This window comes from Callithrix jacchus, chromosome X, assembly GCF_049354715.1.
Source record: "Callithrix jacchus isolate 240 chromosome X, calJac240_pri, whole genome shotgun sequence".
Taxonomy (NCBI): domain Eukaryota; kingdom Metazoa; phylum Chordata; class Mammalia; order Primates; family Cebidae; genus Callithrix; species Callithrix jacchus.
Window position 1 is genome coordinate 48,796,322 of NC_133524.1, and position 25,140 is coordinate 48,821,461.

The 25,140-nt window shown below is 38.4% G+C and overlaps 1 protein-coding gene across 3 annotated transcripts in view; it reads left to right on the forward strand.

Annotated features, from left to right (window-relative positions):
• Positions 1–23,302, forward strand: part of ZNF81 (zinc finger protein 81) — an 82,456-nt gene extending 59,154 nt beyond the window's left edge. For all 3 annotated transcript variants that reach the window (XM_078363153.1, XM_078363154.1, XM_008989218.6), the window contains exons 4-5: positions 8,090–8,185; positions 20,455–23,302. In XM_078363153.1, the coding sequence (XP_078219279.1) occupies positions 8,090–8,185; positions 20,455–22,163 (1,805 nt within the window). In that variant the 3' untranslated portion in view covers positions 22,164–23,302. The remainder of the gene's footprint in view (positions 1–8,089; positions 8,186–20,454) is intronic.
• The last annotated feature ends 1,838 nt before the right edge of the window (positions 23,303–25,140 follow it).

Genomic DNA, 25,140 nt, shown 5'->3' on the forward strand with positions numbered 1-25,140 from the left:
GTAGGTGTGATGTGGTGCTGAGAAGAATGTATATTCTGTGGATTTGGGGTGGAGAGTTCTGTAAATGTCTATCAGGTTTGCTTGTTCCAGGTCTGAGTTCAAGTCTTGGATATCCTTGTTAATTTTCTGTCTGGTTGATCTGTCTAATTTTGACAGTGGAGTGTTAAAGTCTCCCACTATTACTGTGTGGGAGTCTAAGTCTCTTTATAGGTCATTAAGAACTTGCTTTATATATCTGGCTGCTCCTGTATTGTGTGCATATATATTTAGGATTGATAGCTCTTGTTGTTGCATTGATCTTTTTACCATTAGGTAATGCCCTTCTTTGTCTCTTTTGATCTTTGTTGGTTTAAGTCTATTTTTTCAGAGACTATGATTGCAACTCCTGCTTTTTTTTGCTCTCCATTTGCTTGGTAGATCTTCCTCCATCCCTTTATTTTGAGCCTATTTGTATCCTTGCATGTGAGATGGGTTTAATGGATACAGCACACTAATGGTTTTTTTATTGCATTTTAGGTTTTGGGGTACATGTGAAGAACATGCAAGATTGTTGAATAAGTACACACGTGGTAGTGTGATTTACTGCCTTCCTCCCCATCACTTATATCTGGCATTTCTCCCCATGTTTTCCCTCCCCAACTCCCCACCCCGCCACTGTCTCTCCCCTATTTCCCCCAACGAACCCCAGTGTGTAGTGCTCCCCTCCCTGTGTCCATGTGTTCTCATTGTTCAACACCTGCCTATGAGTGAGAACATGCAGTGTTTGATTTCCTGCTCTTGTGTCAGTTTGCTGAGAATGATGGTTTCGAGGTTATTCCATGTCCCTACAAAGGACACTAACTCATCGTTTTTGATAGCTGCATAATATTCCATGGTGTATATGTGCCACATTTTTCCTGTCCAGTCTATCATCGATGGGCATTTGGGTTGGTTCCAAGTCTTTGCTATTGTAAACTGTGCTGCAATGAACATTCGTGTGCATGTGTCCTTATAGTAGAACGATTTATAATCCTTTGGATATATACCCAGTAATGGGATTGCTGGGTCAAATGGAATTTCTATCTCTAGGTCCTTGAGGAGTTGCCACACTGTCTTCCACAATGGTTGAACCAATTTACACTCCCACCAACAGTGTAAAAGTGTTCCTATTGCTCCACATCCTCTCCAGCATCTGTTGTTTCCAGATTTTTTAATGTCGCCATTCTAACTGGCGTGAGATGGTATCTCAATGTGGTTTTGATTTGCATCTGTCTAATGACCAGTGATGATGAGCATTTTTTCATATGTTTGTTGGCCTCATGTATGTCTTCTTTTGTAAAGTGTCTGTTCATATCCTTTGCCCACTTTTGAATGGCCTTGTTTGTTTTGTTCTTGTAAATCTGTTTTAGCTCTTTGTAAATTCTGGATATCAGCCCTTTGTCAGATGGGTAAACTGCAAAAATTTTTTCCCATTCTGTTGGTTGCCGATTCACTCTAATGACTGTTTCTTTTGCCGTGCAGAAGCTGTGGAGTTTGATTAAGTCCCATTTGTCTATTTTGGCTTTTGTTGCCAATGCTTTTGGTGTTTTGTTCATGAAGTCCTTGCCTACTCCTATGTCCTGGATGGTTTTGCCTAGATTTTCTTCTAGGGTTTTTATGGCATTAGGTCTTATGTTTAAGTCTTTAATCCATCTGGAGTAAATTTTAGTGTAAGGTGTCAGGAAGGGGTCCAGTTTTTGCTTTCTGCACATGGCTAGCCAGTTTTTCCAACACCATTTATTAAACAGGGAATCCTTTCCCCATTGCTTGTTTTTGTCAGGTTTGTAAAAGATAGTATGGTTGTAGATATGTTGTGCTGCGTCCAAGGCCTCTGTTCTGTTCCATTGGTCTATATCTCTGTTTTGGTACCAGTACCATGCTGTTTTGATTACTTTAGCCTTGTAGTATAGTTTGAAGTCCGGTAGTGTGATACCTCCTGCTTTGTTCTTTTTGCTTAGAATTGACTTGGCTATGTGGGCTCTCTTTTGGTTCCATATGAAGTTTAAGGTGGTTTTTTCCAGTTCTGTGAAGAAAGTCAATGGTAGCTTGATAGGGATAGTGTTGAGTCTGTAAATTACTTTGGGCAGTATAGCCATTTTCGCGATATTGATTCTTCCTAACCATGAACATGGAATGTTTCTCCATCTGTTTGTGTCCTCTCTGATTTCGTTGAGCAGTGGTTTGTAGTTCTCCTTGAAGAGGTACGTTACGTTCCTTGTTAGTCATATTCCTAGGTATTTTATTCTCTTTGTAGCAATTGTGAATGGCAGTGCAATGTTGATCTGGCTCTCTTCAAGTCTGTTATTGGTGTAGAGGAATGCTTGTGATTTTTGCACATTGATTTTGTATCCTGAGACTTTGCTGAAGTTGCTTATCAGTTTCAGGAGATTTTGGGCTGAGACGATGTGGTCTTCTAGATATACAATCATGTCATCTGCAAATAGAGACAATTTGACTTCCTCATTTTCTATTTGAATACCCTGGTTTCTCTTTGCTGCTTATAGTAAAATGTGAGAAGAAAGAGATAAATTTAAGAAAGAATTGTTAGGAAAAAGGTACCAGAATTTGAAGATATAGAAAATTTTCAGCCTCTCCATGTGGCAAAAATTTAGAAAGTGTACTCTGGAAAGAACACCAAGGGTGTGTCTGGACAACCAATTACTAAAGAGATTTGGTGTGTGACTTGTGAATCCAATCAACTGTCTCACTAGAAATGCTTCCAGGTTAGACTGAAGAGGACAGAGACAGGAGAAAATGAAGGAAAGCTGTTGGACTTCTGAGATTCTGTAAGCAGGAAGATGGTAAAGCTATTTGACTGTGAACATGTGTTATCCTTCAAGAAAAGTGACTTCCAGGATTGTTCAAAGGCTAGTAGGGCTGTATCTGACACCACAGGCCCTGAAAGCACAGGCTGCGGAGATCAGGGGACCCATTGCCTCCTTAGTTTCAGAGAACAAGGCCATCTCTTTGTTTTCAGGGCAGGGGGGACAGGGTCAAGGTTGCAGGGTTGTCATGTCTGATCTGAGGTTACACCGTTTATTAGTGCACTAGTTCTCACATTGCTATAAAGAAATACCTGAGACTGGGTAGTTTATAAAGAAAAGAGGTTTAATTGCCTCATGGTTCTGCAAGCTGTAAAGGAAGCATAGCGGCTCCTGCTTCTGGGGAGGCCTCAGGAAGCTTCCAATTATGGCGGAAAGCAAAGGGGAAGCAAGCATATTACATGGTGGGAGCAAGAGCAAGAGTGAGCAGGGAGAAAGGCTGCACACCTTTAAACAACCAGATCTCATGAAAACTCACTCACTATCATGAGAACAGCACCAAGGGGATGGTGCTAAAGCATTCATGAGAAATCCACCCCCATGATCCAGTCACTTCCCACCAGGCCCCATCTCCAACATTGGGGATTACAATTTGACATGAGATTTATAGGGGACACAGATCCAAACCATATCACACTTTTTAACAGTTTCACAAGCTCTTGAAGTTTGTCTTCAAAGCTCTTTTTAACTTTCCCTTATGGTTCTTGTTGACTATCAATTTTGTGCAGGTATTTAGCCTTAGATGGAGTTTACTACCACTTTGGGCTACATTCTCAAGCAACATGATCCCAATAACACCCAGGCCCAGTGCACCAGAGCCGGCTGCTGGCCTCATACCGTCAACAGACTAGGCTTCAATAGAAGAACTTGGGTGCTATAAGCAACAGTGGGGAGTGGGTCTTCTCTATGCCAGATTTCCACCACCCCCACCGTGGGCCAGAGGTTCAGCACTGGGCTCTTCCATATTCACTTGCTGTTACTGAGGGAATCCTTGTTCAGTTTCTTCTCCACTAACTTATATGCTTAAATTCAGTGGGTGAGTAAATTCTGGCCCAATAGCAAGCCAAAAAGTATTTCTCCAAAGGAGAGTAGTTATCTACTACTAGAGTATGGCAGGACTTCACTTCCAAATCCTAAAGATCTGCACTGCAATTCACCTATAGGGGATTGTCAGAGGCTCCAAACAGCATCTGCACTGTCACTTCAAGCACCATTGGATCTGCTGGATCATATGACCCAGGTGGCAGAACAGCTTGCACAGCAGCCTGGATCTGTTGTAGAGTCTTTCTTGTTCTGGGCCCCACTGAAAACTAGCTACTTTTTTAATAACTTGGTAAATGAGCCAGAGTAGCATTACCCACATGAGGAGTGTGTTACCTCCGAAATCCAAAGAGGCCCAGTAGGCATTGTGCCTTTTTTTTCCCACTTATAGGAGGGGCCAGGTACAATAACTTGTGCTTTGTCTTAGAAGGGATGTATGGACATGCTCTATACCACTGGACCTCTAGAAATTTCCCTGAGGTGTAAGGCCCTTAAAATTTTTCAGATTTATTTCCCACTCTCTAATATGTAAATATCTTACCCATAAGTCTAGTGTAGTTGCTGATTCTTGCTCACTAGGTCCAATCAGCATTATCTCATTAATGTCATGAACCAGTGTGATATCTTGTGGAAGGGAAAGGTGATCAAGATGACTGCAGACTAAATGATTACCTAAGTCTGGAGAGTTGATATACCCCTGAGGTAGGAAAGTACAGGAAAACAAACTGCTTCTAGCAGTCTTTACTAACAAGTATCTCTCTCTCTCTCTCACACACACACACACACACACACACACACCATTTGTTAGATGAATAGCTGCATACTGGGTACCAGGGAATGAATGTGTTAATTTGCTCAAGCAATGAAACCACATTTTGAAGCGCAAGTGTAATTAGAGTTACCACTTGGTGATGTTTACAGTAATCTGTCATTCTTCAGAATTCTGTTTTCTGCACAGGTCAAATAGGCAAGGTGAATGAGGATGTAGTGGGAATCACCATCTCTGCATCCCTCATATCCCTGATGGTAGCACTGATTTCCACAGTCCCTCAAGGAATGCAGTATTGCTTTTGGTTTACTATTTTCCTAGGTAGAGGCAGCTCCCGTGACTTCCACTTGGCCTTCCCCACCACAGTAGCCCTCATTCCACAGGTCAGAGAATGAATGTGGGGATTCTGCCAGTTGCTGAATGTGTTCCTTCCAATTATGTATTCAGAAACTGGGGAAATAGCCACAGGATAGGTTCAGGGACCCACTGGACACACTGTGAGATGTACCTCAACTAAAACTCCGTTAACCACTACACTTCCATAAGCTCCTACTACTGGTGGACCATAGTGGTGTTTGTGGTCTCCTGAAATTAGTGGCAGTTCAGAGTCAGTGTCCCGTAATTCCCAAAATGTCTAATTATTCCTTTTTCCCAATACATAGTTATCTTGATAAAAGTCCACAGGTCCCTTTGGGGAACACTAGGAGAAAGATTTAAGAGTATAAGTTTTTGGCAGTGTACCAGGGTCTTTCCCTAAGGAAACTTGGTTTCCCCTTCATTTGCGAGGTTCTGGATCTGAGTCTGCAAAAAGGCTCAAGCCTGGGAATTGATTGAAGGGCTGCTTATATCAAGAGCGCCTAAAGGAAAGATCAAAGGTGGCAAAAGGAAGAAGGAGGAGCAGAAGCAATGGGAAGGGAGAGGTCTTGGAGGAGACTGTTTGGGGAGAGGTAAAGTTTCCCAAGGAAGCCTTTGAAGTTCCAAATTATCCTTAGTAAAATCATGCCAACATGACAGGAAACAGGTAGAGTTGGTGGAGCATATAGCCAGCAGGGGTTCAGAAAGGAGTGTTTTGGTAGACTGAGAAGTTCCCATGTTTTTTAACTAATAGTACTTTTATACTTATAAATAGAGAAACTTGAGACTGTGACCCAGCTTCTGTTCCTTACAGAACCCAGCCTCTTACAAAGAGAGAAGCCTAGGAAACTAACCCAGCCTTTCCTTGCATGGGACTCTAACTTAGCTTCTTATAAACAGCTGCTTACCTGGAACCCTCACCTACCTTCTAGCATAAAAGTCACTTGAACCCAGGAGGCGAAAGTTGCAGTGAGCCGAGATGGTACCACTGCACTCCAGCCTGGGAGACAGAGTGAGACTCTGTCTCAAAAAAAAAAAAAAAGAATCAAAATCTGTCCTTACTTTGCCTCAGTGGACTGTCACCCAGAGGACTGGCTCAGGAGTCAGACTCATCAATGGGTCCCCCAATCAGTCAAGACAAAGTTCAAAGGTGCATACTTGAGAGGTGAGAAGTCTGGGGACCAGTGATCAATCTGATCTTACCTGAGTTGTGGATCTTATCTGAGTTGTGACATCAAAACTGTCAAAGAAAAGCAGAGCTGGCCAGTAGTTAAAGCAGTGAAAACAGATTTGATTCAGAACTATTACAATAGGGGAAAAGCTATCTCTGTATAGAACTGGGCTCAGTTGCAAATACAACATGGACAAGTAGGTATTTATAAATATAACCCGGGAGCACAGTGGGGCCAGTAGATAGAAAATGACTAAGAGAAAACATCAGGGGAAAACGGGGATTGTTACTAAACTGACCTAACAAGATTCTTGCTGAAGGCAGGCGAGGGTGATCAAATATTATGTGGGGGATAGTAGAGGATAAGCATTTGATCAGATATCGAGGGTGATTGGATATTGAGATTAGGGGATTCTAGCTAAACTGATTGACAGGAATCTTACTAAATTGGGCAAGGCAAAGGTTTGCCCTTGGTAATCATGATCAGTTACTCCAGCCAAAACCGTAGCTCCCTCATTTGCCAGTTGATTCAGCGGCATGAGGGACCCAAAGTGGTTGGGTGGGAGTTTTAACTTCTAGTTCAGTGGAATCATTGTGTGTCTCCTGGTGGAAGCATTTCTCCCTTTGGAATTCAGACCTCTAGAATGACAGAGCATAAGGTCACAGAGACAAATAGCAAACATTTTGCTAGTGGACCATTAGGGGTAATAGTGAGGGGTGTCATTCCTGGCCCAGGGCTGCCTGCCACCCAGTGGGCTCAGAGGACAGATCATGGAGCTCATGAGATTATTCACAAGCCTTAGAATCTCATCAAATTTTCCCTGCTAGCCTTCAGACTTGGGACCCATGATCTCTTTTCATTCTGGTTTCTCCCTTTTGGAATGGGAATATCTATCCTATGCCTGCCCCACCATTGTATTTTGGAAGCAGATAACTTGTGGTCTGGTTTCATAGGTTCACAGATAGAGAGGAAATTTTCCCCAGGATGAATTATACCCTGTCTCATCCATAACTGATTTGGATGAATTAGATGATGAGATTTGAGACTTTTAGTTGATGATGTCGAGATGTGATTTTTGACTTAAGAGTTGATGTTGGAATGATTAAGGCTTTGGAGGATGTTGGGATGGGGTGAATGTATTTTGTATGTGAGAAGGACATGAATTTTGGGGGACTAGAGGGTAGACTTTTATGGGTACAATTTTGTCTTCTCCAAAAGCTATGTGGAAATCCTACCCCTCAATACTTCAGAACGTGGCTGTATTTGGAATTAGAGTCTTTACAGAAGTAATCAAGTTAAAGTGAGGTCATTAGGCTGGGCCCCAATCTAATCTAACTGATGTCCTTATAAAAAGGGGAAAGTTGAACACAGAGATGTGCACAGGGAGAACACCATATGAAGATGAAGGCAGAAATTGGGTTATTACTGCTACAAGCATGCATAGAGGGAAGACAATGAGAAGATACCCAGGTAGAAGACAGCCATGTCACTGGAGTAATGTATTCAAAGGCCAAGGAAAGCCAAAGAGTGCCAGAAAACACTAGAAGCTAGAAGATGCTAGAAAAGGATCTCCTAGATCCATCAGGAAGAGCCCTGCTGGCACCTTGATTTCTAACCTCTAGACATAAGAGACAATACATTTCTGTTGTTGTAAGCCACAGGTTTTGGTACTGTCATGGCAGCCTTAGGACACCAATACAGAGCCTCGTTGAGGGTGTTTCCTGTCACCACCACTGAGCTATCTGGGACATCTGAACTGTGTGAAGGTGTCTCCCTTGATTTGTCTGAGATTCTTCAGTCCCTTTTCACTGCTGTGATTATTACTCAGTTCCTAATGAAATGTGGTTACTTCTCCAAAGAACAAATGGAAAGCAATTTGCTGGACCCAATTCTCTATCATGTCCTGTTAACAGGGTTCGAAGTTCCCAAACCAGAGGTCATCTTCAAGTTGGAGCAAGGAGAGGGGCCATGGACCTTGGAAGGGGAAACTCCACGTCACAGCTGTTCAGGTGAGTGGATGTGACTTGGGCAGATGGGGACATGAAGTAATTTTTTTTTCCTAAGGAAGACTGATACCTTTAAAATGCTGTTATTGCTTAAAGGTCGGCAACTTTAGAAATTGCTTGAGGATAGGTAGCATTGGCCTCTTGGGTGCCAAATTGTTCTGTACCTTTATATCTCTTACTGTTACCACCTGTGTTCTTTGTTTGGCTTTCTTCCAGGAGAATTGCCTCAGTTCCTATACTCTGGATCGTATGCCAGGCTTCCTCACTAGACGTCTTGCTTCCTTAGATATTCTTTCCTTCCATCCCATTTTTATGCATAATTCCTTAAACCACACCCCAGAGTCTTAGATTCTTATCACTTACATTTCAGTTTTACTGGAATTGACTTTTTGAAAATCAGTTGGTTGCCTCGCTTCTGTTCTTCCTAGCACTCTTGTACTTTATTCTTTCTTTCTTTCTCATCTTCTCACTCTAAGGTACCAACAAACTCTTCTACAACCAGCCTCACCTCCCATTGCCTTTGTAAGTATCACCTTCCGATTCCTCACTGCTCTCCACCTTCCCATGGCCTTGTGCCTCTCTCCCATAATCTGACTTTATGGTCACTGTCACTTAGCATTTCTTCTTTCAAAATCCATTTGATTAATGGATTTTCATAAAATGTGTACAGAATGAAGTGTATTTTAAGTGGGCAGTTTGATGAGTTTTGATCAGGCTATACGCCAGTATAACCACCACCCCTATCGTGATATATAACATTCCTTCACACAGAATGCTTCCTCATGCCCCTTGTAGTCAGTACACACAGCCCCAGGCAACCACTGACATGCTTTTTGTCACTCTTGATTAGATTTGTCTTTATTAGGGTTTTATATAAATGGAATAAAACTTTACATACTCTTTTGGATCTGGCTTCGTTTGCTCACCATAATCATTTTGCAATTCATCCATGTTATTAAGTATATCTCTGGTTTATTCCTTTTGAATGATGAATAGTATTTCATGGAATTAATATATTACTATTCGTTAATCTCTACACCTGTTGATGGATAGGTGGTTAATATTTGGTTATTGTGAATGAAGCTGCAATGAACATTCTGGTATGTTTTTGTGTGAACATATGTTTACCTTTTTCTTGGGTAAATACCTAAGATTGGAACTGCTAGGTCATATAATCAGTGTATACTTACCTTTATAAGAAATTGCCAAGCTATCTTCCAAATTGGCTGTACCATTTTACATTCCTAGTAGCAATACGTAAGGATTCCTGTTGCTCCACATCCTTGTCTACACTTGTTATCATCAAACTATTTATTTTTGCTATTGTAATGGATGTTATGATTTCAAGTTGCATTTCTCTTATGAGAATAATGATGATCTTAAGCATCTTTTTATGTGCTTATTGACCATTTGTACATTTTTGGTGTGAAATACCTACTCAGATATCTTTCTCATTTTTTATTGGGCTGTTTGTCTTCTTATTAATGAGTTATAATAATACTTGCTGGATAGAACTCCCTTGCCAGAAATATGTATTGCTAATATTTTGTTCCAATCTGTGGCTTGAAATTTCATTTTCTTGTCGGTGCCCATCAAAGAGCAAACATTTTAATTTCGATTAAGTCCAATTTATCATCTGTTTTACTGTTAGTACCTTTTGTGATCTGTTTAAGAAATCTTTGCCTATCACAAGGCACAAAGATTTTCTCATACTTTCTTCAATAAGTTTTGTCATTTTAACTTTTTCAATTAGGTCTGTGATTCATTTTTCAATACTGATGTCTAATTGTTCCAGAAACATTTATTGAAAAGCTTTGTTTTTCCTGTTGAATTTCCTTGGTATGTTTATCAAAATCAGTTGACTTTATGTGTATGAACCTGTATCAGGTCTCTATTTTCTGTTCAATTAGTCTATTTGTCTGTCTGCTTTAAAAAAAAGGTTTTATTATTATTTAGGTATGGTGAAGCCAACAGATCAGCAGACAACTGCCATTGGAAAGATAGTTTTTTATAGTTCCCAAGAGACAAGGGCACACCACACCATGCAGGGCCTCACATACCACACACATGGAAGCACCAATGTCAGTTGGGACCTAGGAGTTAGGGGAAAGCATGGGCCAGAATCTTTATTTAGGTTTTGTGGGAAGGAGTAAACTAGGCAGGGTCAACACACTAGGCAGATTTATAATTGGCTAGTTTGAATAATTCTGTTGGGCTCTAGGGTATAGGGACTGTCCCTAGTTGCTTGGTACCTGTCCCTGGGGTGATTAGAGCAGGGGGATAGTGGCTCAACCTGTGAGAGCTTAATAAAAGATGTGGTTGTGGGTTTGGGCTATGTGTTGGCCAGTTTGCATATGAAAGGCATCTTCAAGGTCAAGTTATTTCCTAATCTGTAGAATTAGCTATCCCTGGGAGGGGCAGTCTCTCCAGGATCAGTTAAGCCCCAGATGCCAGAATATCAAGGATACAGAAAATAAGAAAATATAGTTAATACATTATCCTTTTAGCAAACCCATACTATCTTTATCACCATAGTTTTTACAGTAAATCTTCAATCAGATAGTATAAGTCCTTCAACTTTGCTTTTTAAAAATTACTTTGCTCTTCTAGGTCATTTGCATTTTTATATACATTTTATAGTCAGTTTGTAATTTTTACAAAAAAGCCTACTAGGATTTTGTTTGGAGTTCAGTTGACTCTGTAGATCAATTTTAGGAGAATTGACATCTTAACAATATTGAGCCCTCTAACCCATGAACGTGGGTTCTGCAATTATTTAGATCTTTAATTCCATTTAGCAGAATTGCATTGTTTTCAACATAGAGGTCATAGGAATCCTTCCTTAAGTTTATCCCTAAGTACTTGACATTTTTGATCCTGCTTTACATGGCATTGTTTTGGTTTTAGTTTTTAATTTTCATTGCTAATATAAAGTTTTTTAAATTTTATTTTTAGATTGTTTATTGCTAGTATAAGTTGCTAGTGATCGATTTTTATGCATTAACTGTATCTTGAGGCACTGTTAAATCTACCTATTAGTTTTCTTGTAAGTTCCTCAAGGTTTTTCATAGAAGTAATCATTATCTCCTAAAAATAGAGACACTTTTACATTTTCCTTTCCAAATTCACACTTTTAATTTATTTTCCTTGTTTTAATATCTAAGACTTTCAGTTCAATGTTGAATGGAAGGGGTGAGTGTGGGCATGTTTGCCTTGGTTCTGATATTGTGGGTAAAAAAATTTAGTCTTTCACCATTAAGTTAGATACTAGCTGTAGGTTTTCTGTACCTACCCTTTAACAGGTTGTCTAAGTTCCTTTCTAATCCTAGCTTGTTTCAGAGGTTTTTTTTTAAAATCATGATTGAGTGTTGAATTTTGTCAGATGATTCTTCTGCATCTATTAGAGTGATATTATATGAGCATTTTTGTTCTGTTACTCTGGTGAATTCATTAATTTTTAAGTGTTGAATTAGCCTTGCGTTTCTGAGATAAATACTAGTAGATTACGATGCATTAGCTTTATTATATATTTTTGGATTCTACTTACTGACATTTGACCTAAAAGCTTGCCTTTTTCATGAGTGATTTGGTTTATGAATTTCTTTTCTTTCAATGTCTTTGTCATGTTTTGATAGTCTGGTTATACTGGCTGCTAAAATGAGTTATGAAGTGTTCCCTTCTCTATTTTCTGAAATACTTTGTATGAGATTGTTATTTCTTTTAATGTTTTGTGGAATTAACCAAGAAAGCCATTTGGACCTGGAGTTTTCTTGACAGGAAGGATTTAATGACAAGCCCAATTTCTTAAATAGACATAGGGCTATTCAGACGTTTTGTTTCATGTTTTGCCAGATATAGTAAGTTGTACTTTTCAAGGTATTTTGTCTGTTTCCTCTGTGTTGTTTTATTTAATCCTGTTGTGGTCTGAGAGCATACCCTTTATGATTTCAGCATATGGTCTATCTAGGGGATGTTTTGTGTGTCCCTGCAAAGAATGTATATTCAGTTGTTGGTGGGTGCAGTGTTCTAGAATCTATAACGCAAGTTGGTTCCAAGTTGTTAAAGTCTTTTAATAATGTGTTACTGATTTGTCTTCTACTTGTTCATTCAATTATTTGTAATTTGTGTGGGTTAAAAATGACAAGGAGATTTTAAAATTTATATGGATATGCAAAAGACCTAGAATGACAAACACAATCTTGAGGAAAAAGAAAAAGTATGGAGGATTGACAATACCAAATGTTAAGATTTACTATAAAGCTATAGCAATCTGGACAGTGTGGTATCGGTGTAAAGACAGACTCATGTGTAAATGGAACAGAAAGGAGAGACTAAAAATAGGCCCATTAATAAACAGACAACTGATTTTTGACAAAGGTGCCAATATAATTTGAAGGGAGAAATCTTTTCAAATTGTGCGGAAACAAATGGATGTCAGTATTGGGGGAAAAATCATACTTTGACCCCATACCTCACATCCCTATATACAAAAATTAATTCAAGTTCTAGTATTATAGAATTGTTTATATTGAAATAATCTGCCAGGCAGATAAAAATTGTTAACCCTGGAAAGCATATTTTAAAAACTAGCTACTGAAGAGTGTTATGGTAACAGGGTACTCTGTTATATTGTTCTGAAGAATGTCAGTGTTTCTATCACAGCAGGCAATTAACTAGGTTAGATTGACAATGGAAATGCTGTGTCACCTAAGGCAAGTGGCAACTCAGGTCACAGTTCAGCCCTGCTTTCAGTTTTCTCTAGCCATGCAAGGTTGAGGGGTCAGCCAGAGACTTAGGCAGCTACTCTCAACAGAAACCGGAGAAAAGGGGGAACTCACTACATGCTAGTCACTTCCTCTAACTTTTGACTCCCCTCCAAACAATGCCTGCTTTTGTTTGATTTTTTTAGTTTAGTTTTGTTTTGTTTGTTTTTCTAGAGATTATATTTACTATCTGTAGAAGTCTTTTTTAGAGGCTTACTTCTCCACACTCTTACCATGGTAAGTGGAACTCTTACCATTGATCCTTGTACATTGACCTTGTATTCCGAGACTTTGCTAAATTTTGCTTGTTAATTCTAGCGGGTTGTTTTTGTGAATAAATACTGTAAAACTATCTGCATACATTACCATACCTTTCTGTCATTTCCTTTTTTGTCTATATGCTCTTTATTTTTATTTTATCTTGCTCCCAATCTGAAGGCAAAACTTCCCATCTTTCACCATTAGGTGTACTAGCTGTGATTCTTCTTAGATGCCCTTTATTAATTTGTGGCAATTTCTTTCTGTTCCTAGTTTGATGAGAGTCTTAAACATGAATTGATGTTGACTTTTCTAAATGCCAAATGCTCTTTATGTATTTATTGAAATATGCGTTTTGTTCTACTGATATGATGAATTTTATTGATTTTTAGATGTCAAACTAAGCTTGCAACACACATCAAAATATCCTGTAAGTTAAAAAAGATATCACAATGAAAATATATTGAGTGAAATGATAGTGAAAATATGACACATCAGAACTTGTGGAGGCGGGTGCAGTGGCTCATGCCTGTAATCTCAGCACTTTGGGGAGGCTGAGGTGGGCAGATCACCTCAGGTCAGGAGCTCAAGACCAGCCTGGCCAACATGGCAAACTCCATCTCTACTAAAAATACAAAAATTAGATGGGCATGGGGGCGGGTACCTGTAATCCCAGCTATTCAGAAGGCTGGGGCAGGGGAATCACTTGAATCTGGGAGGCAGAGGTTGCAGTGAGCCAAGATGGCACCGCTGCACTCCAGCCTGGGCAACAGAGTGAGACTCCAACTCAAAAAAAAGAACTTGTGAGATGAAACTGAAGTACTATGATGAAAGTTTCTTATTTTATATATATATACCAGAAAATTAAAAAGATTAAAAATTGGCCATCTAAGTTTGCATGTCTGGACATACAATAGTGAAAAATAACAAAGCCAAAATTTACTTCTTTGAAAGATTAATACAGTTGATAAATTTAGCAAGATCAGTCAGGGAGAAGAAAGAGAAAACACAGATTATCAATGCCATGAATGAGAAAAGAAACATCATTACAGATCTTACAAGCCTTAAAAGGATATTAAGAAGATATTATAACCAACTTTATCCCCCAAAATTTGATAACTGAAATGAAATGGCCAGTCATAGAAAAACAGAAATTATAAGAAATGTCACAAGAAAAAAGATCAAAATATTAGTAGTATTTTTATCTATTAAAGAAATTGAACTTATAATTTAAAACCTATCCACAAATGAAGCTCCCAACCCACATGGCTTCATTGGTGAACTCTGGCCATCTAGAGAAGAAATAATACCAATATTATTCATGTTCTTTTGGAGGAAAGAAAGAGAGAACACTTCATATCTCACTTGATAGTAAGTTGAACTATATTAGAATAAAAAATTACTATTCTTCAAAAGATAGCATTAAGAAAGTGAATAGGGAAGCCATAAGCTGGGAGAAGACATTTGCAATACATATATTTGACAAATGACTTTATATTCAGAATATATGAAGAACTCTCACAAATTAATAGAGAAAAAAATGGGTAAAAGACATAGGCACTTCAAAGAAATGTAAATTCATCAGAGAAATGTAAATTAAAACCACATTGTGGCAGCACCCCCCACACATACATAAAAAAAAGGGCTAAACTTTAAGACTGACAATTATTAAATGCTGATGAATACTTAGAGCAACTGGAATTGACATTCATTGATGGCAGAAGTGTAAATTCTTTCAACCACTTTGGAAGATAGGCATTACTTACTAACACTAAATGTACAGCAATTCTGTGGCCCAGTAGTGCCACTCCTCAGCATATATTTAAGAGAAACGAGCACATATATTCACTAAAAGAAATATACAAGAATGTTCATACCGGCTTTAGTGTAATTGCCAAAAATTTGAAACCACTCAAATGACCATTAGTAGGAGAATACATGAGTGTTATGCTATATTCTTACCATGTGATACTACACAACAATGAAAAGAATGAACTGCTGTTACAAGAACTTGGGTAAACCTCAAAAAATTCATTAAACAAAAGAAACCAGACATGCAAATGCTACATGATTCAATTTATATAAAGTTCAAGCAAGGACAAGCAAAACTAATCTATGATTGTGATAATATTGATGATAAGTGATTGGCAATCTACGGTCAAAATGGTGATTACCTCTGAGAATCAATTATTGATGGAAAGGGTCACCAGGGAACTTTCTGGGATAATTAAAGTGTTTTCTACTTTCATCTGAGTTTTGGTTACATAGGTGTATACATATGAGTACTGGAGTTCAGCTTTGCAGCTAAGATCTATACTATATAGTTTTGCATACATTTATTGAGCATTACAGTTAATATCTACACTTTATATAAATTATACCTCAATAAAAAATAATTTCTTATAAATATCACCTATGAGCCTGTGAGATTATTCCTCAGGGATGTTCATGTAGAATTGATATTGCTTGATCATTGGAATATATGTGCAGTCTACAAGTATGCCTATTTTACCACATCTGTGCCAACACCCATCATTGTTCAGATTTCTTATCTTGTGGCCAATGTAATGGATATAAAGTGGTACTGTATTGTCCCACCCCCTTTCAAGTATCTGCTATCCATTTGGGTTTCCCCTCTGTGAATTGCTTGTTCCTATTTTATCTTTTCTAACCATACAATTTTTTCTCTTCCTTCTTTATTTGTACCTAATGGTCTCATTTACTTTTCATAGAGGCTTTTTTCCCACTAAGATGCACTAGCTAGTGGTACCATTTACTGTCTTCAGGATATCTGTTCCAATAGTAATTAACTCAAAGGAGTCTTCCATTTGGAATGCTCAAGGTTTTTATTTGTATTCTGATGACTTCCATGTTGACACCACTAGGTGCCATATTATAATTGTGCTCTAGTACTTATTTACCTGCATACTATACAATTCCCATTGAATATTTTACTTTATTCATCCTCAATATGGGAGGAATTGGCATCATCATTACCCAAATCAGGAATCCTCACATTCCAAATTTTCTCAGATTCTGCTGTTTCTTGTTTCTTTCCTCTTAGCTGTCTTCTCTTACTAATTACTCTGCAATTTCTATTTTTTCTTTTTCTTTTTTTTTTTAATTTTTTATTGGATTTTAGGTTTTGGGGTACATGAGCAGAGCATGCAAGACAGTTGCGTAGGTACACACATGGCAGTGTGCTTTGCTTTTCTTCTCCCCTTCACCCACATTTGGCATTTCTCCCCAGGCTATCCCTCCCCCTCCCACTGGCCCTCCCCTTTTCCCCCCAATAGACCCCAGTGTTCAGTACTCCCCTTTCTGTGTCCATGTGTTCTCATTTTTCATCACCCACCTATGAGTGAGAATATGCGGTGTTTCATTTTCTGTTCTTGTGTCAGTTTGCTGAGGATGATGTTCTCCAGATTCATCCATGTCCCTACAAACGACACAAACTCATCATTTCTGATTGCTGCATAATATTCCATGGTGTATATGTGCCACATTTTTCCAATCCAGTCTATTATCAATGGGCATTTGGGTTGATTCCAGGTCTTTGCTATTGTAAACAGTGCTGCAATGAACATTCGTGTACATGTGTCCTTTTTACTGGGTATATATCCAAAAGACTATAAATCGTTCTACTATATTTTTTCTTTTTTAAGAATACTACTTAGCCTCTCATCTTAATTCCAGTAACATCACTCCAAAACAGGTCTGTATTTTTTTATGCTTGGATTATTCTGCTCCTAATGGAAGCTACAGATTCCATTATTGTTTCCAGTTAATCTTTGAAATGGTACTGATAGATGTCATTACCTAAGACATTGCATTTATCTTTGACATTAGCCTCATGAAGTAAACTTACAGTTATTCCATGTTATATAACACATCACCAATAACTTTTCCCTCAGTGCCATCTGTAAGGTTACTATTATCTCCAGTTTAAAATTTTATCTGTACAGTTTCCTTTATGTATGCTTACTTCAAATTGTTTGCCTTGTTTTTAATGCCTGCCATATATGAAACGTGTCTGCGTGTCTGGGCTTTTTATTATTTTGTGCTCTGCCTGTCCAGGTAATATACATTTTCCTTTTGTGTTCAGGCTTCCATCTACTCCATGAAATGGTCCTTACTTACTTCAGATTTATGACTCCATTTTTTCAAAGACAGAGTCTTGCTCTGTCACCAGGCTGGAGTGTAGTAGCACAATCTTGGCTCACTGCAACCTCTGCTTCCTGGGTCCAAGCGATTCTCGTGCCTCCGCCTCCCTAGTAGCAGGGATTACAGGCATGCACCACTAAACCCAGCTAATTTTTGCATTTTTAGTAGAGACGGTGTTTCACCATGTTGCCCAGGATAGTCTCAATCTCCTGACCTTGTGATCTCCCACCATGGACTCCCAAAGTGCTAAGATTACAGGCCTGAGCCACTGCGCCCAGCCTATTACTCCATCATTTATAACTCTTCCCCATTTCTGTTTCCCCATGTCCCAGATGCTTTTGCCACCATTAAATTTCAGAATAAGACCTTGTGTCTTATTTTCATTATTCAAATGCTAAGCATGAAGAAAATACTTACTGATATTAACTAATTGAATTTGTGGGGGATAAGAATAGAATTTTGCTGTGTTTTAGAAGGATTTAAAAATTCTACTGAGTGGAATTCAACACAGATTGTTATTGGAAAGTAAACACAATGGCACCAAATATTTAAAAGTTTACCTTCTTATGCATTGTTTCTGTTATAATTAGAAGTCTATTACAGTGATTAGCAAAATGAATAGCATAGGGAGTGCCTGCTTTCGACATTCAGAAGAAAAAATCTTACTAGCAATATGATGGATTAATTTTCTAAGTAAAAAATTCTTAAACTGCTTTCTGAAGCACATAGACCTTTTTTAATGGCATAAAAGAAAATGCTAAGCAGGCTTAATGGGGAAAGAGGACATGTCCTTTGATTTGAAAATAAACTGGACTCTTTTTTGAGGCATCTTTATGTGTGACAAGTAGAATGTAACCTTGCGTGAGCAGCTCTTTGTTCTAGACTGATGATTCTTCATTTATGTACTGTTCATAGAATCTGGGGTTCAGGAGAGGTGTAAAGAAGCTTTTTATTGCAGGAGCAAAGTTTTTACAATGAACATTGGTACTAGTGATGTAATAAATAATTGTCTGGTACAGCAAGGGATTTATAATTTAAGTAAAGTGAAAAGCAGAACCACTTCTCAAACCGTGCCTAGGGATCCAGTCCTTAATATGTCCAGAATAAATTAAAGCCAGACGTGTGGGAATGAAAATGCAACCTAAGAATAGGAGGATGAGATTTGGGATGGAACGTCTGTCTGAAGTACAGTATCAAACCAACTAAAGGGGGACAAGTGAGTTTGATGACTCAGAGTATTCTCAGTATCTAAAATCTCTTACTGAAAGTCAGTGGTATAATATGCTCAGGTTAAAATTATCAATAATCTAATACATTTCGTGCACTGTACTAGGAATAGAAACATCCATAATTCCCACTCTGGGCAAGAATAATGTGTGAATTATGCTAATTCTAATTTCTAGCAATAGATTGACAAATACAGTGACTAAAATAGTAAATAATTGTATTTCCCTCTTATGGGAAACCTCATTGCTCATGATTGCTCAGGAATCCAAGCTCCTTCCAACACACATTACTCCACCATCTCAGGTTTTTTGTGGCATCTGCGTGCTTGAATCTGTGTTTCTGCCAACTCCAGGTTTTAGTAAGCAAGAAGGTAGAAGTGAATATGGAGAAAACATGCCGATGGTCTCAGTGCTCCCGTTTGAAAGTGGCAGTATCGTTTTCTCTCACATTCTTTTTTTGAGAACATTGTCACATGGCCACACCAATTTCAAAGGAGACTGAGAAATGCTCTATGACTGGACATCCATATGCCCAGATGCTACTCTGTTAAATGCAAAAGAACAGGGAAACTGATTCTAGTGGATAGCTTTCAGTCTGTACCACAGAAGACTGTCTTCTCTGCTATTTTTTGTTAGATATATATAATGCAAGCCCAAGAAAGCAATTACACCTGGATGGAGAGTTGGAGTATAGACATCTATTTACTGTTTGTATAGGTTAGGATGGCTATGGCTACAATATTTTCATAGACATGAATAAATTATTTTTATCACATATATTTTATATTTTTGCTGGTGAGCAAGATTAGTGAGGATTTAGAATTGAAAGCTAATGAAGACTTAAACTCCAAGCCAAGGCTCTCCTAGATCTTTCCCCTGAAAACTCTTGTATTGTCAATCTTCTGTCTACCCTACCTAATAGCCAAGCTTCCTACCAAAATAGAACTAGACTGCTTATGTTGAACACCAGATCCAACACTTAATAACCATGTTTTATGGCAAATTATGTAACTGTTATGACCTTCACTTTTCTTATCTACAAAAGGTAGATAGTAATAGTAGATACCTCATAGGACCTCTGAAAGGATTAAATGAGTTCATATGTACAGTCATGTACCACATAATGACATCGAGTGCCTTAAGATTGCAATGAAATTGGAAAATGTCTATCACCAAGTTACATCATGGCCATTGCTGGGTTGTAGTGCAATGCATTCCCTTTTCTATGTTTAGATATGTTTAAATACACAAATACTTACTATTGTATTATAGTTGCCTATGGGATTCAGTACAGTCACATATTGTATGGATTTGTAACCTAGGAGCTTCATCGAGAAGGCATACTTGATTGCACATCAAAGAATTCATACTGGAGAGACGCCTTATGAATGCAGTGACTGTGGGAATTCTTTCTCTTCTAAGTCAGAACTCCAGATGCATAAGCGAATTCACACAGGAGAGAAACCCTGTACCTACTATACATCTAGGCTATACCATGTAGCCTAGATGTGTAGTAGGTTATACCATTTGGGTTTGTATAAATACTGTACACTCTGTGATATTTGCACAAAAATGAAATTGCCTAATAATAGTTCTCTCAGACTGTATCTTTGTTGTCAAGCTTCGTGTGATGGCATGTATTTCTTAGAACAGTGCCTGGACTATTGCAAGTGTCATGTAAGAGTTTGGCACATAAAAGTGCTATATATGTATTTCTTGTCATCAGTGTCATATTAGATTGATTAACTGATTTCAGTAAATACAAACTGTTCAGTATTCAGTTTGTATTAGCTTACGTGTAACTTTTAATCTCTTGCTGTCTGTTGTTTGCATCAATTTTACTTTTTCTTTCTCTTTGTAGATGGGAAATTTGGCATTAAGCCTTCCCAGAAAAGAATTTCTGGAAAATCTACATTTCATAGTGAAATGGAGGGTGAAGATACACGAGATGATTCATTGTATTCTATTTTAGAAGAATTGTGGCAAGATGCTGAGCAGATACAGAGATGTCAGGAAAAACAAAACAAACTTCCGAGTCACACTACTTTCCTCAGTAAGAAAATATTGAATACAGAGTGGGATTATGAATATAAAGACATTGGAAAATTTGTCCATCCAAGTCCAAATCTCATTCTTTCACGGAAAAGACCCCATAAATGTGATTCATTTGGGAAGAGTTTTAAGCATAATTTAGACTTACATATTCATAATAAAAGCAATGCAGCAAAGAACCTGGATAAAACTATTGGGCATGGTCAGGTTTTCACCCAGAGCTCTTCTTATAATCACCATGAAAGTACACATGCAGGCATGAAGTTCTGTGAACGTAATCAATGTGGAAAAGTCCTCAGCCTCAAACATTCACTCAGTCAAAATGTGAAATTTCCCGTTGGAGAGAAAGCAAACACATGTACTGAATTTGGGAAGATCTTCACCCAGAAGTCACACTTCTTTGCTCCTCAGAGAATTCATACTGTGGAAAAACCTCATGAGCTTAGCAAATGTGTAAATGTTTTTACACAGAAGCCACTACTCAGTATATATCTGAGAGTTCATAGAGATGAAAAACTCTACATATGTACTAAATGTGGGAAGGCCTTCATCCAGAATTCAGAATTAATTGTGCATGAGAAAACTCATACTAGAGAGAAACCCTTTAAATGCAATGAATGTGAGAAATCATTTTTCCAGGTATCATCTCTACTCAGGCATCAGACAACTCATACTGGAGAAAAACTCTTTGAATGCAGTGAATGCGGTAAAGGGTTCTCCCTGAACTCAGCCCTCAATATACATCAGAAAATTCATACTGGAGAGAGACATCACAAATGCAGTGAGTGTGGGAAAGCCTTTACCCAAAAATCAACACTCAGGATGCATCAGAGAATTCATACAGGAGAGAGGTCTTATATCTGTACTCAGTGTGGGCAGGCCTTCATCCAGAAGGCACACTTGATTGCACATCAAAGAATTCATACTGGAGAGAAGCCTTATGAATGCAGTGACTGTGGGAAATCTTTCCCTTCTAAGTCACAACTCCAGATGCATAAGCGAATTCACACTGGCGAGAAACCCTATATATGCTCTGAATGTGGGAAGGCTTTCACCAACAGGTCAAATCTCAATACTCACCAGAAGTCTCATACTGGAGAAAAGTCTTACATATGTGCTGAATGTGGGAAGGCCTTCACTGACAGGTCAAATTTCAATAAACACCAAACCATTCATACTGGAGAGAAACCCTATGTTTGTGCTGATTGTGGGAGGGCCTTCATCCAGAAGTCAGAGTTGATTACACATCAGAGAATTCATACTACAGAGAAGCCTTATAAATGTCCTGACTGTGAGAAATCCTTCTCCAAGAAACCACATCTCAAAGTACATCAACGAATTCACACAGGGGAGAAACCATATATATGTGCAGAATGTGGGAAAGCCTTCACTGATAGGTCAAATTTCAATAAACATCAAACAATTCATACTGGAGATAAACCCTATAAATGCAGTGACTGTGGAAAGGGCTTCACCCAGAAATCAGTTCTCAGTATGCATCGCAATATTCATACATGAAAGTAACCCTGTTTCTTGAAAATGAGAGCCTTATCACAAAAGTCAGGTCTAACTATATATTATAAAATGCATCCAAGACAGATCCTATATGAATATGTTGTATAAGAAAAAGCATCAGGCTATCTCACTTGAGATGGGAAAAAAATTATTCAGAAGAAACACTCTTAAGAATGCACTGAAGGAGGGAGAATTTCTATATTTGCACAGCCTCATGAAATATAGTGGAAGTCATTGGGAAAAATGTCAGTTTGGTGTGGTAGGAAAAGCCTTCCTATAGAAAGTATTATAAGTCAAATTGTTACCAAATTCTTCATAGGAAGGAGAGTGCAAATTATGTAAATGATGGTCATGTTTACTGTGTTATATTAAGCAATTTAAAGTGATAAAATGAAAGATAGTGCAGCAAAATAATATAACTGATGAGTAGACCTACTGTCAGTTCTATAGGGTGTTTGTGGCAGAACACAGTACGTAACAGGAGTAATATTCACTTTTTTTCAAATTTAGAATATATTCATCAAATGTTTCTTACTGAATATGTCTATCAAATATGTTTCTTATTGAATATTTCTATCAAGTGAATCCACAATTTAAAAGTCACTTTGGTTTTATATATACACACATCTGCAGATATAATTTTATATGAACACACAAATACAATCCTATCATTCATATTGGTGTCCATGACATAGTATCCATGACATGTTTTCTTTCATTGTGGTACAATGCAAAGTAGCCACAGATTCCTCCCATCCCAAGTAGCATCTCTTTGTCTACTGTTTGACTTTGAACTTGGCCATGTGACTTTCTTTGGCCAATGGACATTAGCAAAGAGAATCAATAAGAAGCTTGAGAAGTGTGCAAAGCTTGCCTTGAAGCTTACCCTCTCTTGCTGCTCTTTGCAAACCTGAGGAATCTCGAATTGCCCTATGGGGGGATGAAAAACCACCACATGGAGCAGTGGTGAGCCAGCCCTGCTGAGGCCTCTTAGACCAAGTAGCCTGCCAACTGTCAGAATTGGGAGTGAGGTTTACCCAGACCTCTAGCCCCAGCTGAGCCAGCCTAGCCCAGAAGAGCCATACCAGTTATTCCAGCCAATTTACAGAATTGTGAGATAAATAAAATTATAGTTGTAATCAACATAAGTTTTTGGGGTAGTTTGTTGTCCAGAAAATGCTGAGTAATATTTGAAAGTATTTTACTGGGGGAGGGGGCATAGTGGACCAAAACGTGACATGTGGCATTGGCTTTGAGTCTGAGTGGCAGGTAGAAACCGGAAAAACAGTGAGGAAATCTGTGAACAAAGGTTGGATAGATGGCAACCCATTTAGTAGGGAAAAATATAGAAAAGCAATTGTCATCATACTCTGTGGGAAGATAGAGAATGGACCAAATGAACTTATGGATCTGGCTAAGGAGATTTGCAGCAGTATATGGGAAGTGTCAGTTTGCTTCTTTTAGCTGCACATGATAAGATACAGAAAGAGAGAAATGAACTAAAGAAATAACTTATCCGTTGGCAAGCAGGATTCAGAAGACATACAGAAAAGACAAGGATTGCTGGGTTGGAAAATAACAGTTCACATCGCTAGTCTCTCCAGCAATCAAAATATTCTTAAGGTAAAACATGGCCTCAGGGTAAAGATCAAATCATGGTTGTGTCTATAAGACTCTGTATTACAATGTGTGAAATAGTTAAGTTGGTGCTTAGGAGACCATCTCAGCTAAACTTAAGGGCTTCTAAAAATCTTCATGACATTGTACCTTAGAAGACTGACATACTACTCAAAGTTGAGAGAGATCTATCTTTGAAAGAATTTCTGATGTGGCATTTGGGGAAAGGAGTAGATCCAAACCAGATTCATAGGAAACAAAGTTTTTAATAGAGTTTTACTAGTAATACTACCTCCAGGTTGGACTTCCAGGGACCGAAACAGTTCAAAATGAAAAGTGGCCCCTGGGTTCCCCTCCCTAAATTCTATGAATAGGATACAAGCTGAGAAAGTTACTCAATTGCAAGCATGGTCCATCTCTTATGGGAAATGAAGGGCATCTCAGAGGGAAGACCCAAGAACAATATATTAAAATGGACTGGGGAGCCATTCCCAGTGAGAACTGTGCCCTGATCAAGAAACATTATCTGCCCCTGGAGCCAGGGTAACTGACATTTGCTCTGTGGGATTTTAGAATTGTTATGGAACAGTGACTTATATGTGCCTCTTGGTCCTCCTCTTTTTGAATGGGAGTGTCTAACACAGTTATCCTGTACCTATCCCATCATTGTATATATTGGGTATGTGTTGGGGGGCATATAACTTGTCATTTAGCTCACAGGTGTCTGGATCAAGAAACTGAAAAACTGTACCCAGGGAACCTCAGGCACAACTGAACCTGATACAGAAGACTTGAGATCCGGGATTGGAACTTGATGCCACAATTTTGGATGAGAAATTTGGACGTCCTGGAATAGGGGTGAACATATTTTGCATGATGGGTGGTAATGTGAATAATTTGTGACCAGAAGACATACTGTGTTAGATAGAAAAATGCTACAGATGTCTTCATCCCTATCTATGTGTCCTTTTTCAGTCTTTATATCTCTTTGTGTTTCAGGTAGAATAATTTCTATTGATCTATCTTCAAGTTCGCTGATTTTTTTTCCCTTACCCTGGCTCTGTCAAGTCTGCTGATGAAACTATTGAAGGCATTATTCAACTCAGTTAGATTTTATTTTTATTTCTGATATTTCCATTTGATTCTTATAGTTGTCATATTTCTGCTGAAATTCCCCATCTTCTCATGCATGTTCATGTTTTCCCCGATACCCTTTGTCTTAGTTTGGGCTGCTATGGCAAAGCACCGTAGATTTGATGGCTCATAAACAACGGAAATTTATTTCTCACAGTTCTAGAGCATGAAAATCTGAGATCAGAATCCAGCATGGTTCGGTCTTGGTGACTGCCCTCTTCAAGGTTGC